The sequence below is a fragment of the Vigna unguiculata genome, chromosome 1 (genome assembly GCF_004118075.2).
Source record: "Vigna unguiculata cultivar IT97K-499-35 chromosome 1, ASM411807v1, whole genome shotgun sequence".
Classification (NCBI taxonomy): domain Eukaryota; kingdom Viridiplantae; phylum Streptophyta; class Magnoliopsida; order Fabales; family Fabaceae; genus Vigna; species Vigna unguiculata.
The window spans coordinates 28,112,255-28,128,863 of record NC_040279.1 but is presented as its reverse complement, the minus strand read 5'-3'; the positions used below and the strand labels follow the sequence as shown (position 1 = coordinate 28,128,863).

General features: G+C 30.2%; 1 protein-coding gene across 7 annotated transcripts; it reads left to right on the top strand.

The window, feature by feature from the left end:
* Positions 1-3,528: 3,528 nt before the first annotated feature.
* LOC114191375 lies at positions 3,529-15,208 on the top strand. 7 transcript variants are annotated; one of them, XM_028080583.1, is made up of 9 exons: positions 6,138-6,559; positions 7,225-7,330; positions 8,425-8,594; positions 8,674-8,788; positions 10,394-10,615; positions 12,884-13,372; positions 13,596-13,685; positions 13,767-13,857; positions 14,036-14,427. In XM_028080583.1, the coding sequence occupies exons 4-8, from the start codon at positions 8,752-8,754 to the stop codon at positions 13,826-13,828; spliced, it is 900 nt and encodes a 299-aa protein (XP_027936384.1). In that variant the 5' UTR covers positions 6,138-6,559; positions 7,225-7,330; positions 8,425-8,594; positions 8,674-8,751; the 3' UTR covers positions 13,829-13,857; positions 14,036-14,427. The 7 variants fall into 7 exon arrangements, with proteins under 7 accessions (XP_027936360.1, XP_027936367.1, XP_027936348.1 ...); XM_028080559.1 differs by lacking the exons at positions 8,425-8,594; positions 8,674-8,788 and adding an exon at positions 3,529-3,547 and having other exon boundaries at positions 6,476-6,559; XM_028080566.1 differs by lacking the exons at positions 8,425-8,594; positions 8,674-8,788; positions 14,036-14,427 and adding exons at positions 5,876-6,002; positions 14,672-15,208 and having other exon boundaries at positions 6,476-6,559.
* Positions 15,209-16,609: the final 1,401 nt, after the last annotated feature.

Sequence of the window (16,609 nt, the reverse complement as noted above, 5' to 3'; positions counted from 1 at the left end):
TAGGATACCAAACTTCAAGTCTGAATGGATTATGATTACTTCCCTGGTAACAACCAACATACTTGAATTATTCTTTGATTTGAATCTCTTAACAAACCCACAAAGACAACTGATTCTGATAAAGCAAGAGACAAATGTATGAACAGAAAAAGTTTTCTTTGTGCTACAATGTTGCATTTCTTTACCAAATTGTAATCCGTGGCACAAGTCTGTGTAGTGTATATGCAAATGGTATGAATGAAAAGTATTAGTTAACTAAGTTAATACACTGTAGAAAAAAAACATCAACTTTATCTACAAAACTCCACTCAGGTAACAACGAAAATAGTTTATGATAAACGAAAGGTTGTTGTTACTGATATTTTGGTCACTGTTGATTTCAGGCTTACTTCAAGATTTTAAATTTAATCGTGGGAAAATTCTGTTTATCAAATTTTGTCTTTTCAAAAATATTTTGTAATCATTTTTTATTTTTTCAAACAACTATCTAACAGCAGTTTTTAATAATAAATATTACATTTAAATTATAAAATAAATGTAAATATATTTTTGAAATGAAATAATAATATATTTGATTATACACTCAAACTTAAAAATATGAATATGGTTTTTTTAACTACACGATCTTAACGTGAATTTCATGCTATTATTTACTTTCAAATTTAAGTTAATATTTGGTCGTATAAAGAGTGTATCAAAATATTATGATTTTCTTTTTGTCTTTAGTATAAACCTGTTTCAGAAATTCGTGGTAATATAATTGTAGGTGTATTTGTTTACACAAAGATTTGAAATAAATGTTTATTCAATTAAATAGATTCTACTAAAAAGATGTAAAATATTCTAAAAAGACATATACTATTTTTATAAAATTGGTTTAAATATGTTTTTGATTCCTTAACTTTTAATGAATTTTAGAATTTGTCCATTTTGAAACTTTGGACTAATTTAGTTATATCTTTCGAAATACATGAATCTAGTCATTTTAATCAAATTTTGTAAAATTTATGCAAAAATGTTTCAAACAGTAAAAACAACTCAAATACAATCCTGAAATACGTACGAAACATCAAATAAATCTAACAGAATTTGATAAAGAACTAAATCCACGTATTTCGAGAGATGAAAGACTAAATTGATCAAAAGTTTCAAAATGAACTAATTTCAAAATTCACCAAAAGCCAAGGGACAAAAAACATATTTAACCTTAAAAAATTTAGTAAAACACGTGTTCTTTAAAATGTTTGTATATTTTGTTATGATATGTACTTGTGTTAGAAGTCCTAGCAAGTTATGATGATTAAAAATTATTTCATTTTATTAAATTATCTTGTTTTTTGTCATATTCATGGTTAAGGTTTTGTTAGTAGCAGATTCTTTATTTATTACTTTTTCTGTTTCGCATGTATGATTATTTTTAGACTAAACATTTCTAGTTGTTGTGAAACACATCTATTATTATTTATCGTATTTGATATATATTAAAGTAACATCATATATCCTTTTGTGAAATAATTATACTATTATTTTGTCATAATTATAAGCTCTATTGAAACATCAATTTTTGTGAAATAATTCTATTATTATTTTATCATAATTATAAGCTTTATTGAAACATCAATATTATAATTTAAAAAAGAAAGATGATAATAAAGAGTGACTTCACGTTCAAAGAGATATTAGGATGAAAAGTGATAAGATGGTCTAGTGATTAAAAAGAAGAAAATGTCATTAATTTGATTTATCCTATTAATAATTTAGAAAAGTAAGATTAATTTAGTGAAAGTTTAGAAAAGTCGATGAGAAAGTTGTAAGTTCAAATTTTCCATAAATAAAAACTAATAATTAATAAAAAAATATTAGGACGTAAATGAAGTTTTTTCAAGTTTAAAGTCCACATCTAATTTGAAGATATTCCTAGTTTGGAACTTATGAAAGATGAAAGAGAAATTAAGGTAGACAAAACTCACTTCAAACCAAGAATTATTACTTTTATTTAAAGTCCATAGCCTTAATTTACACTTTTGCCATTCTGTTTAAGCTGTTTTCGAAATCAGCGGAAATCAAATTATAAGTTGATATGGATATTGATTCAGTATTTATTAATAAGTTTTCATGTGAAAGTTTTGATCATGAAATTAATTCCAACGATTTAAAAAATTTTATTTTGATAAAATTTAATTAAAAATACTATTTAAATAGACTGGAACTTATAAGATTTATAAACTAATTTTATAGAATCAAAGTCAAGTGTAAGTTCTTTCAAACGGTTTATGGGCTTGTTATGGATCACATCCACGCACCGTACAAGTTCTATAATTTCTTATAAATTTTTTTCTTTATTTTTCATTTAATTAATAGTAGAAAAAGTTTACAAATTTTAATTTATTATATTTACACTTTTTTACATTTTTTTCTATTGTTTTTAAAAAAAACCAATGTTTTAGTATGTGTGTGGACGATATAAATGTTTTTTTTTTCTTACAATACAAATTCTTAATAAATATATTTAAACGCATAAAGTAAATTTTAAATGTATAACTCATAGTTTGAATTATAATACGTTCATGTTTTTAGTTGGGTATATTAAAAGTAATTTTACATGTTGATGATGTAATTACCTAGTTTTAGGTGATACTATAAGTGAGTGAAATTAATTAACAAGTGGTAATTAAGTTTAATATTTTAAGCTTCAAATTATTCAATTATATGTTTAATTAATATGTTATGCAGCTTTATTTTCTGCCGATTTCTTTTGTATTAGTCCATTACAAATACACATATGTTCATATATTATTATAGGGTTAAATATGTTTTTTTAATTTTAGTGAAAATTGAAATTAGTTTTTATTCAAAATTTTTAATCAATTTGGTCTTTCAACTATGTAAATACGTGAATTTAATCATTTTAATCAAATTTTATTATATTTATTTGACGTTTCAAACATTTCACTATAATAAATGAGGAATACGTCAAATAAACGTAACAAAATTTGGTTTGAAATAATAAATCTACACATTTCTAAAGATAAAAGACTAAATTAGTTCAAAGTTTTAAAAAATACTAATTTCAATTTTTAATAAAAGTTGAAGGATTAAAAACATATTATATATTTCGACACCACAAGTAACAATTAAAAAAATTCATTATAAGTGATGAAGTTAGTAAACATAATTTGAACTAACTTTTGAACTTTAAATGTGATATATATATATAACTTAAAAAATGTGGGTGAGCTTAATGTTAAGGGGTTATAAACAGAAACTTTAAATTTTTATTAATTCTTTTAAATATCACTTACCACCTTCATCATTTATTCACTCCTTTACTATTCTTTCATCTTACATTCTTCTCTCCACAGAGAATCTTATCTTCTGTGTCTTCCCTTGTATTTTACACATTTCAAGGTAGTAAAGGGAAAAACCAGAGTCGCTATTTCTTGAGTGTTGTCTTAGGTAAGATCATCTTTCATCTTTCTTTTCATCTTTTTCACATTTTAAGGTAGCAAAGGGATAAATCAGAGTCTCCATCTTCAGCACTCTCCAAGTAAGTTCATCTTTAATGTTCTCTATTGAATCTTCATCTTTCTCTTCATAGAACTAAGCATGCATGCTGAGTTTTTGGGGAAAGTAGAAAGCTTTTTGGAACTTATTTTTGGGATGTTTAATTTCAAGGATTTCCATTTTTTAAGTGATCAAGGAGTCACTTCAATGTTTCTGGCTTCCTCTCCTTTTCAATTTCTAATTTCTTAAACCATAGAGAAACTTAGGTAGGGGCAAGCTAGGGTAGTTTTTAACTTGGATGTTTACGATTTTTAATCACTAATTTATGAATGGTTGAACAATTGAAAGTGTGAGAACTGTTCTTACATGCACTTGAATGAAATTTTAGAAATTTTGATATAATTGTATATCATTTTATGAAAATTATTTATTTCTATTAATTTAATTTATGTGTGTGTGATAATGGATTATGCCATGTTTTGAATAAATAAAAAAATTAAATGATGGAACCTAAATTTTCTGGAGATCCAATAATCCTAAATTTTTAAATAATTTGAGTGGTTGTAGCATTTTTATTACATAGATCTCAAATGTCATTATCTAATGATGTCTTACAAAAGAATGTTGTTGGTGAAGGTCCTTGTTCAATTACCTAGCAAAAAGTCTATAGATTATAGACTAACACCATTATTTGTCTAAAAAGACCAAAATTTATGTTTATTTAACATGTCATAACTTTTATCTTGAAAGATGTGCAATAAGAATACAAATATAGTGGACAACTTGTCATGAAAGAAAGTCCATCGTTACTTACTTTTTAATTCAGATACGTATATATTGAATTATTATTTTTATTTCTAAAATATTATCAATCTGAAAAATATCTACTAAAAATTTAGGTATTATTTTTTCCTTCCTTTATTTTATAATAACCGGGCTTGACCTTAATTTAAAAAAAAAAAATTAGTTAAAGAAACCGGGGTCACTAAAGAAAAGTTTAATTACCTTTTCAATTTTATTATTTCTTTACATTTGATTCCTTCAGAAAAAAATTATTGAACTTCAACTAACAAAAAGAAAAGACATTATATAATCAACTTTTTTTAATTTGAAAAACAAAACAATATGACTCTTGAACTTAAGCAATATATATATTAACGGTATTAAATTAAAATAGCTATACATTAACCACATTTTATATTATGTATAGATTAAAAGTGTTATTATTTATTTGGTAATTTTTTAATAAGTTAGCTACATAAAAAAATAGTTATATTAAACATCAAATAACTTAGCTGATTTTTTTTTCTTTCATGAATAATTAGAGCGAATTTAGCTTCAAAAATAATGAGAATATAAATATGACTAAGCGTTGAAAAAAACCTACTAAAATTGACTACTTAACTGAGAGAAACTTACTCAATCATATTATATACCCATAAATTTATAATTAGTTTTAGTTGATAACAATTCACATAAAATTATTTAACCTTTCTATCATATTCATAAACTTTTGAGGCCTTTATTTTAATTTTAACTCGTATTGTCTTCAACTAAATGGATTTATAAACTATAATTAAATTTATTTTATTGTATTTTTTCATTTTTACATTTTGAAGTAATAAAGAAAGAAAAATAAGTTTTTAATGGATATTTCACACACACACACACATATAAGTTATAATGGATATAAAAACAGCCCAAAAGAGCCTTTAAACGTATTGGGCCTTTCTTTTCAATATTTATATATAAAATAGTAAAGAAAGAGATAATTAAGGTGGAACCCCAAGTCTAATTACATTTACAGTGTTTATTGGGTTATTTTATCATTCTTCGTCATTTGATTTATTTTCTATTTTTTATATTTATCTAAATTTCCCTTAGTTGACATTAAGTTTTGGTCTTCTTGTGTGTCTGTATTGTCTACGATTATTGTTATGTAACACTTTATCAACATTAGACAATTTATTTTATCTATAATTTATATATAATAACATTATTAGGAAAAATAACTTCGCACACCCCATATTTCTGAATCTCACGGCATAGCTGGATAAATCCACAATTTTCATGAAAACATGTATATCCATCTAGCACATTCGAGGTTCTATCGTTTTTATCTTAATCAAATATCTCTAAATTTGCTTTATTCTTTCACTTATTATTTGTTTATTTTTTCTTTTGTATTTCCATCTTTCATATTTCTTATTAACTTTTTCTTACCAAAGATAGCGTTAACAGTAAACAGTATACAATAGGGAGAAAGACCATAATGTACAAGTGGGGCCAACGTGGCGAATAATTAGAACCAGGAATTTGTTTCAAAGGAAGGGACATAACAGTAAATTTGAAAATCCTTATATTTTAGATCGACGTGGTGGAATGGATGCCTGCACCACTGTAACAAGTGTTTGTAGCGTAAAATTAATCCACGCACACCCAATTCTCTCTTCGTTAACACCTCTCTCTCTCTCCTCGTCACTTTTTCTCCATTGAAGGTCAACTTCAAATCCCTAATCTCTCTCAATTACAACTGCAACTACTTTTCCCTCCAATTTCGCTTCACCACACATGCACCGATTCATCGATTTTCATCTTTTCTCGCGTTTTCCGATTTTCATCTCAGGGTTCCTCATCCTCCAACTTCCTTCTCACGCTTCTGTCTTTCCTTTCATTGATCCCACCTTTCCCACTGCGCTTTCGATTATTATTTTCATTTTTTCTATCTTTTTATTTTTCTTTTACATTTTTTGTGTCGTTTCGTTTGAGAATTTGGAATATTCGGTTTTCTCATGTCCCCTGTGTACTGTTTTCACGTTTTGTTTTTCAAATTGTTATGGTTCCGTGGGCGAAGTTTTGTGCCAAATTTCAATTGTTTTTGTTTTGGTAGTTTTGTAGTGAAACTGAAGCACTCAGCAGTTATTACTTATCCATTTCCCTAATCCTTTTCTCTGTGTTGTTGTGTTTTCAGATAGTTGTTAACAGAGTATTTTTAGGAACTTTCGACATGTCAAGTGGATCAGTGAGACGGGTTTCCCGTCAAGATATCCAGCTGGTAAGCTCGAACTTCACTATGTGCTCTGTATTCTGAGGATGAAACGAGGTTTGCATAAATAACTTGTTATCTAGGGCAAGCTTGTTTAGCGATTATAAACGTTTGGTCACTTATTTTTCGTACAAACAAGGTATTAATTGCAGACACGGTTGCCTTTTTGTCGTGTTGATATTGTGGAAAATTGTAAATAACTGCTTTTGCCGACACTCCAAGCACGTAAACTTTGCGGCGACATTGCAGTTATGGACTATTTTTTTAAAACCTGTGTGGATATGCCATAAAATTTGTGTTCATGTTCGTTGTTCACTTTTGCTTTAGCATGTAATATTTTGTTGATCGTGAGAACGGAGAGTCAAGTTTCTTTTAATGCTTTATTGTTACATTCATTAATTGGGTGTTGTTATTAAGGTATTATTGTTAGTGTAGGGTTTTGAAGTATGTCATTGGCTTGTGTGGATTGGGTATTTATTATGGCCAGACTACTAGTTTTGAGTATTTTCAAATTGAATTCGTCACTTTTGATTTGTTCTGTTTACCATATCTTAAAATCTTCCCCATCTCCTTCGTCCAAATCTCTTCACTATTCTCTACACAGTTCAGTTCATCTTACATCTACCGGAGGTTGCGGACTGTAATTTCTTTTTGGTGTAACTGTCTCATTACAGGTGCAAAATCTCATAGAACGATGTCTGCAACTATATATGAGCCAGAAAGAAGTCGTGGAAACACTACTAGCTCAAGCAAAAATAGAGCCTGGTTTCACCGAACTAGGTAGATTTTTTTCCCTGCCACTGGAATGGTGGTTTTTTTCTTCATTTGTGTTTTACTCCATCTTCACTTGGTGAGATTCTTTTAAGGCGTTCTACAGTGTTCATGATTAAAAGTTGTAATTGATTCACTTCTGTAGTATTTTTCATTTCATTGAAGAGTGTTGCACTTTTATGATCATGATTGTCAAACCCTGTTGAATTTTTTCTATTTTTCTCTATTGAAATATTTTGCTTACTTCTTTTAAAACATGAAGAAATGGTGGTGGGTTGATGGCATGAAGTGTAAGAAACAACTAAAATGTTCCCCTTATAACATACTTTTAGGACATACTTTTAGGACTGTGGTGCATTGATGGTGATGATGTGGTTCTGGTTCATTTGGGAGTTCTTAGATACTTGGATCATCCTTTGTTCTATTTTGACCTTTCATGTCAACAGTTAGCCGATTATTTATGGGATTGTACTGTGCAATACATGTTTAAAGACTGGACTGTTTGAATTTTAAAGCTTAGGGTATCACTTTTATTCGAGATAATTTGCTCAGTATTCCTATTTTATTTATGTTATTTAGATTTCTGCTAAAAGGATAGTGAGGAATGGTAAAATTCCGTGAAGTCTCGTGATTTGGTATTTGAAATTTTGGATGGGAGCATTGTATGCTAAACACTTCAGTCTAGCAGCCACCCTGCTGTCACCATCCCACTGTAGGTGTTTTTGGGGCCAGTTACCCCATCCACCAATCCAAGATTGTTAACTATGATTGAGCTAAATGGAGGCTTAGGCCACTCTCAACTGACTTTTATACTTTCTATATTTCTTTTATCACCCTGAAGTTGCCAGCCCCCTCATTTGGGAATTTATAGGTTATTTGTATTCTATCTATTATCTGATTATCTTGTTTAGAACTGATCTAGTAAAAGTTTTCTATTTCTTCAAATGAAGAAATTTGGAGAAGCCTGTACAAATTGCTGGCAGTTTTAATTGGTTGGAAAAAAATGTTGAACTCCTGAAAGCCAATTGTGGTAGAAAGTTGAAATCAAATTTGGCAATCCTAATAGCAGTGTGAAATGGCATGATCCTGAAATGCTACAACAGGTAGTGGAAAAACTGAACAATGTGGAGCAGAACAAAGCGAGGTGGCTGTAGTCTTGGTTGGCTGGTGACATGTTTGACAGAAAAGGACTGCGAAGTCTCAGGAATGATAGGAAACTATGGAGAGCAGAGCAGAGGCAGCAGTGGGGGATGGCCAAAAACTGTCACAGCTGGTAAGAAAATACTCAGAAATGCCAGAAAATGTTGGTGTTCATTGGAAAGAAGAATAATGGGTACTATTTCATAATACAGTGTGCATAGGTGACAGAAAGTAGAGGTCTCAGTTTCTGATTCAAAGGAGGGGGCAGAATCCTCAATTAATCCCCTAACATGGTTCTAAACAACACTTTTTTCATGGATAAAATAGGTATTTTGCTTCTCATAGTGCCCATTTCAGCCTTGATCATTCGCAATTTTTTCCTCTGTTGCAGCTGTGACAGCTGATACTTCAAACTATGATGTTATTCAATTATTGTAGCTTGTTCCAACTGCTCTTCTACATGATTTTGCATCAGTGCTGCTACGTCATCCATTTTCTTTGTCTTTCGTTTAATTCCTTATGACCCAAATAAGTATTTGAGGCTCTTGTAATCTCTACAAATCTTGAACCTACTGCTATACACATAATGTCCTCATATTTTGAGTACAAAAACAATGGTAGCTAGTTCTAAATCATGGTTTGAGTAATTTTTCTCTTGTGCTCTTAGTTGCCTAGAAGCATATGCTACTACCCTTCTATCTTGCATAAGATTGGAGACATCACAAAATATTACATAGTGTCCGGTAGGTTTGGGTAATGCTAGCACAAAGTTGCCTAGAAGCATTTGCTACTACCCTTCTATGTTGCATAAGAATACGCCCTAATCTAATTTTGAAGGTATCACAAAATATCACAAAGTGTCCAATAGGATTGGGTAATGCTAACATAGGGAAATTTGATGATCTTTTTTTCAATTCTTGACAATTATTCTGCAGCAGTGCTGCTACTCGGCGCTGCTGAAAATTATGATGGAGATTAGCTAGCTTGCTTTATCTAGTGAATCAAATCAACAAGCTAGAAGAAGCATGCCTTTACAAGAGATGTCTAGAGTTTTTATTCCTGGACAATCAAATAAATTTTCAATTCACGTTTTCTTATTTATAACAACAATTATTGCCTTTAGTCGTTGTGGGATCTCTATCACAGCTCCTTATGCTAAGTACTGAATATCTCAAGTGTGGAAATAGGAGGAATGGAATCCAATTGTGGGTAGCACTATTGGCCCAACACCTCATTAGGATTGGCTCTGATACCATGTTGAAGTCTACGTAAAAGATAATTTCGTCATGTCTCTAATTGATGTGTAATCTCCAACAAAAAAAAAGATGCGGTATATGAAAATGAGTCTTATGTGACTTGCAAAGGTGACGGCTGCAGAGGCTTGAATGGGAGTTGGGTTCTGTTTTAGATTGGAAGAGTCGCATTTGGGGCAGAAAAATGGGTTAAACATCAAGGTTGAACTGGGTTGTGCCTTGATATATGATCCTACGTAGTCATTATTCAGATTGAGACGAGGAAGCAGGGCTCTAAAATGGTGTTTTACAGATATCTAGATTGCAATTTCAACATGGTGTAATATTTTGGACTTTCCTTGTAAGGGAATTAAATTTTTAATAAAATAAGGCAAAACTTGGAATGTTGTGATATCTAACTTCATGTGATTGCTTATTTGCTGTTGCAGCTTCCTGAATTAGTAGTTTCATTTTACCCTTGCCTATGTTAATCCAATGTACTGGTTTTTCCCATTTCTTTTCTTGTAAAAGCCATGATAGTTTTGATACTTGACATAGTGCTGGACTTGGGGATATAAATAAGGTTTGGTAATTGATAGTTGCGATTGAAATTGCTGTGAAAGAATGGTTGTCACCTTGCATCCATCATTTAGTGTACTCTATCTTAAGTTTCTTTTCTTTTTTTCCCCTCATTTTTCAGTTTGGCAAAAGCTTGAAGAAGAAAATGAAGAGTTCTTCAAGGCTTATTATGCGAGATTGGTTTTGAAGCAGCAAATATTGCAATTCAACAAATTGCTCGACCAGCAAGTCCAATTAATGCAGTTACACTCAACTGCTGTTGCCTCACTACCTACAACTAATGGGTCACATATCCCTGCAGTTTCATCACTGCCTAACTCTAATGGATCACATATCCCTGCAAGTAAGTTCAATACCTCTCTGAATGCTGTTGACACCTTTTCATTCTCAATGGATTGTGTAGTTCGAAGTCTTTTTTTCTCACTCTGGGCATTTCATGGGGCTTATATTGTCTCTTTCTCACACTTATATGCAACCCCCATTATTTTCCCAACGTGTAATGTCCTGGTTTCTTTTAAGGCTTGATAAATAGGGGGTTGACTAGGAAAAAATTCATTGGATTTCATCATTTACTAATTGTTTCAAACTTGAAGAAGTAAAAGTTGAATGTTTTAAAGCTAGTTCTCTGGTAAAATATATTCTACTTTGTTTGGTCTTGTTAGCATTTCCTTTCATTTCTATTGCTAGTTGAGTTATTGGTTTAATGGTATCAATTTTTATTTCTAGGTACCAAGAATATAAAACGCTATGAAAGGTAGATTTGACCTGATTTTAGAACTGACTTAGAAAGAATCACCAATTCCAAGTTTGTTGTTAGTTTCGGAAATTTAGCGGGAAATTTTTTGTTGCAAGTGAAGTACATGAATTGAGTTCTCTGTAGTTTAGGCTATAAAAACTGAAGGTGGATGATGCGTTCAGGTGCTGGAACTGGTTAGTGGTGGTGGTTTGTTAATGATATTGATTGTTTGGGGATTGTGGTTCTTGGAGGTTCAAAAGTAGGCGAAATTTAGGTTAAGAGAGCTATAGGCTTATAGGGAAGTTTGTATGAGTTTGATGGTTAGATGTTTGGTGTGTAAGAAGTAGAGTGGGTGTCTGTTATTACAGAGCTTAGAGGCACTGGTTCAAACCTCAAAGAGAGAAGGTCATTTGAGAGATGAAGTGTGCCACAAAATCACATAATGTGAAGTGGGACTTTGTTGGAGGTTTCTTAATCGGAGGATCATTTCGATATTTTAGGAACCAAAATGATTGTGTACTTTTTTATATTAAAAAATAATGAGTTGTCACAATAATTTTTAAAATATTTAATTTCTTAAAATTTTTAATGAAAGAACAACAGATTAATGTAATTGATATTTATTAAGAGAAATTTAATGAGTTTAATAATTGTTGAGACTTTTAGTGGCTCCTAATTACTATATTTGACATTGTCATTTAAGTAGATTAGGAAAGCACAAGGATATTTTCTTAAAAATTTGTTCTTATGAAAGTTAATAGAGTAATAACCTATAACATACTTCATTCTTGAACTAATAAAAATAATATAATAATCTTTAAATAATATAGTCATCCAAAATCAACTTGTTTCTCCATTGAGCGTCATTCTTCTTCCCCCAGTAGGATTAAACGTAGAGTGGAGTTCTTCACAATATAGATAGAAATGAAAAGGAGTATTTGAAGATCAAACATATTATCACCAGTTGAACTTGGGGTGGGGTCTATATAACCAGGGCAAACCATAGACTGGCCCAAGTCACGAATACCAGAGCAACCATCAAATGACCTCAAAACACAATTCCTAGGCGGATATCTCAGACATTGGATTTTCATTGATAACTAATCCAAATATGTGAATCCCTGCTAATAATAACTAATGATAAACCATACCATATGTCTTGCCTAAAATCCTGCTCAGAAATAACGGAGTAATGATAAGAATGTTACTCCATAAGGCTCTGAAACAAGGTCCCTAATAAATAAAATAAAAAGTCAAAATTCTTATTTCCTTGCCTATATAAAAGAGAAACAAGTACAATATTGGCAAGCAAAATTTCTAGCTTGTAAAAAATAACAGCCAAAGTGACAATATAATTTGATATCTTTTTTGAAGGGAATATAATTTGATGTTGGATAAGTATAGAATAAAATATTGCAACTTCAAGAATCTTCTTACATCTATACGGAGAGTAAAGCTGTTTGGTATGTGATTTCTGACTGGCCAAAGAAAAAAATGTGGTTGCTTTATATTTAGATTTGATGGAGTAGATTGAAGTCTAAAATATGTTTTTGTTTTAATTGTCTTATTATTTGGCTGCAATATTTTTTAAAATAAAATGGGAGGACTTTGTTTGAAGAAAAAATTTTCTGACACTCTCACTTCTCAAAGAAGAAAATGAATTTCCTGGAACATGAAAAATACTATCATATACTAATCTTATGACTGTTTCTGCTATATTCTTTGTAGCCTTCTAAGTATTCAAATTGCATATTCTACTCTTCTATTGTAAATGAGCAAATAAACTGATAAAGGGAGTAAAGTAACTTCTGTGATTCTACTCTTGTTATAACATGTTTGATTCTGATAAATTTTGTATCAAATCTCACTTTACAGTGCCGGAGAATGCAGCATGCTACACTGCAGACCGAACCCAAACAAGTTTGAAGCCTGAAAATATGCAACATTCTGTTGATTCCAGACTATCTAATGTGTTTAATAATGGTGGGTCCTCACTACATACAAATATGCATGCTGCAGTTGATATGTCAGCTCATGGCAATAGGATCAATGGTCCCCCGAGCATGCTTTCTGCTCAAAGTGCAAACATGGGTCTGATTCAAGGAATCAATGGTGGGATGATTAAATCTGAGCCTGGATATTCTGGTTGTTCTCCTTACATGTTTGGTACTGATGGAAATGTCCTGGAGCCACGCCCAGCTATTGGTGGCAGTTCAGTTACGTCATTCGCTAATGTTGAGTCCAACTCACATTCTTTGAACGACGCAGTCCTAGATCCAGACACTTCTTCATTTGGATTTCTGGGGCAGATTCCCAGAAATTTTAGCCTTTCAGATCTGACTGCCGATTTTTCTCAGAGTTCTGGTATGTCTGCTCTCTAGCTTGTGTGGGATCCTTGTGTATTGTTCACGCATTGCATTCTTTTCCTAATGTCAGAGAAAGTGCATCTTTGCTGATGGTGTTCAGTAAAATGCCAGTCTTCATTTTTTTTTCCCAAGTTTCCAGCCTTTTTCTATGCTATATTACATACTAGTGTGTCAAGTAACAAACAGCTAGTATTGGATAAATAATCAGCCTAATAGTTTAGGTTCTCATTTGACAGATATACTGGAGACCTATTCTAGGTCACCCTTCCTAGCTACGGATAATGAAAACTTCCTCGACAGAGGAGAACAAGGTAAGAATCATTTTCACTCACCTGTATTCTGTTTGTTTTGTTCCTCAATGCTAATACCGTTGTTATCTTGGTTTTAAATAGACAATAATAGGCTAGACTCCATATCAGAAGGTTTAAGTTATGAGGACTTTGGAAGTGAATAGTTGATACCATTTGGTTGTCGAACTTTCAGGTGTGTTCTTTACTTCTATTATTAAGGATCAGGTTATGTGGAAAATACCAGTGTGTAAAATTTCAAATTAAATCATGCTATGTTTTTTTTTTTTTTTTTAAATTGTATTAGATTCATGCGAAGTGACAACTATAACCGTTTTAGCTACAGAGCTGATAATTGTTTGTATTGCCTGCAGGTTGAACAAAATGCTTAAAATATTGTACATAAAACTTTAGAGGTTTTGAAATTTAACTGTTGGATGAACATATGCAATTGGTGTGTAGAAAGTGCACTCACCTCATTATTGGTGATGGTGAAATGAAAGTTGGATGCTTGCATGGAAGGGAAAGACTCGGTGCAAATAAATAATAATCTTTTTTCCCCTTGTGTGTTTGGCCTTTTGTACTATATGCTTATTCTACATTGTGTTGATACTAGAATTATATTGTGTTTTGTTGATTTTCCTGATATAAGACTGCATAAAATTGTTTTCTAAGAAAAGTAGTAAACATTATACTTGACTTGATTGACTCTCCAATACTATGTAGTCGAGGGAAGCTCAAATTTTAACCAGGACTTTGTTGTGAATGGACCATCTCCTGCATGCTTTGCTATTACAGTTTTCCCAATGTTGAATATTCATTTTAGCCCTCCTCTAGTATTTTATTAAATACGCTTTCAGGTTTTAAAAACCGGCGTTTGGTTTTGTAATAAAATTCCCAGCTCTTCCCATCTGCATCTCTGCTTTGGCCACTTTCATTTAGAATGAAGATGTTTCATTGTTAGAAATAATGCTGAAACATAATTAGAACTTGTTTCAAATGTTGAAAAGGCAGAAGAAAGACTCCTGCGAAGGTCTTCGATTCATCCAGAGTCTTGGATTAAAAAAATTGTTAAACTCTTACAAATGCTGTGGAGATTAAACAAACCCAGAAACTTAAATCAAAGGTTTCATGACTACTTCAACTTGGAAAAAAGAAAGATAGAAGGCAGACTTCTTCCTAGATTGAGTGCTTCATGGTAAAGTAGATTCCAATGTTAACCCAATTTCCCGTTGCGCTCTAATTTTATTTTTAAAGTTAAACAAATTTACGCCCTTCATCCTCCTTTGCGGCCTATCATGCCACCACCTATTGCCATTCTCCTGTACTATTCTTTAGTTATGAAATATTTTGACAAATGTAGCAACATCTATATTTAAGTATAGGACTAATTTGCAATATTCACCAAATATTGCACTAACTTTAGATACACTGATATCAAATATATCACGTATGGTGTATGTGTGTGTATATATATTAGCTCTTATTATAACTTTTAAAATGTATACCTACTATGATTTTTAGTTTATTGATGTATTTTTTTCTTATCCAGATGCAAACATTATAGGTGCTATTATTCTTACCAAACCTTATATAGGTGCTATTATTCTTACCAATGCCATTTTAAACACAAATGTTAAATACACGATACTCGATCAATTCTAATTATGTTAAAATTGTAGGGGAAAACTCGAATTTAATTAGATGTTACGTTTGCCAAAAAACTATATTCAACAATTATGTATGGCAAATAAATAAGAAATTAGAAAGAGGAAAACTTGATTGGCAATCAAGAGCGTATGAATAAGGTTGTTCGGACTAAAAAGAAATAAGCATTGAATTTATAAGTGATTTTATAAAAACAGCTTAAAATTAATGTTTGATTATAGTTATAAATAGTTCTTTTCCTAATTAAAAGTGATTATTAACTTGTTTGAGTATATGATATTACAAATATGTTTATTTATTTTAAAGTTATATACTAAAGTTTATAAGCGCTTACAATTGTTTAGAAAAAATATATTTTCAAATAAAAATAATTACTATATTTTTTTTAGATTTAATTACAAGAAAACAATAAAACATTAAAGTTATTTCAAAATTAAACTACAACAAAAAGTTCTTATCATTCACCATGATGAATTAAATCATTATCATCTTCAATAAAATTTGGTTTTGAAATTTAAAATTACGGTGTCGAATCAATACAAGAATATTCATTATAGTAAAATAAGTGTTAAAATATTGTAAAAAAAAACTCATGATTTAAATGAAAAAAAAACTTCAAGGTGTAAAAGCACACAATTAGAGATTTTTGTCTTTTTTATCTAAATCCAATTTTTTTTACTCAAAATCAGCCCCCAAAGAAAGAAAAAAAAAAAAAAAAAGAGACAGAAAGAGATCGTAAGCACGAAGGAACACGTAAAGTGAAGAAGAGATCCATTGGGGATCCTTACATAAAGGACTGATATAAACGTGTGTAATGCACAAAAAACAGTTGCACGAGAAACACTACTACGAAAAGGATGAGAAATTTTAATATAAAAAAAATTAATTACTGATTTACTTTTTTAGTTTAATTTATTTTTACCCTCTTATTATTTTTAATTTAATTTAGTCATTTTTTTTTTAAAAAAGTTCAATATAATCTCCTTATTTAAAAAGATTTAACTTTTAAAAATTTTCAATTTAATCTCTATTTAAAATTTGATTTAATTTAGTCTTTTTATTTTATTAGATAATCTAATTTTATTTTCTCTAATTTAAAATTAAATTAATAGTTAAAATTAATTACAACTTTTATAAATATATAATAAAATAACTTTTTATAATTTATATATATCAAATACTAAAGTTTTTTAAATTATAAAAAAATATTTTGACATGTATATATAAATTATAATTAAATTTAATTATTAATTTCGTCTAAAATTAGAAAGATAAAATTT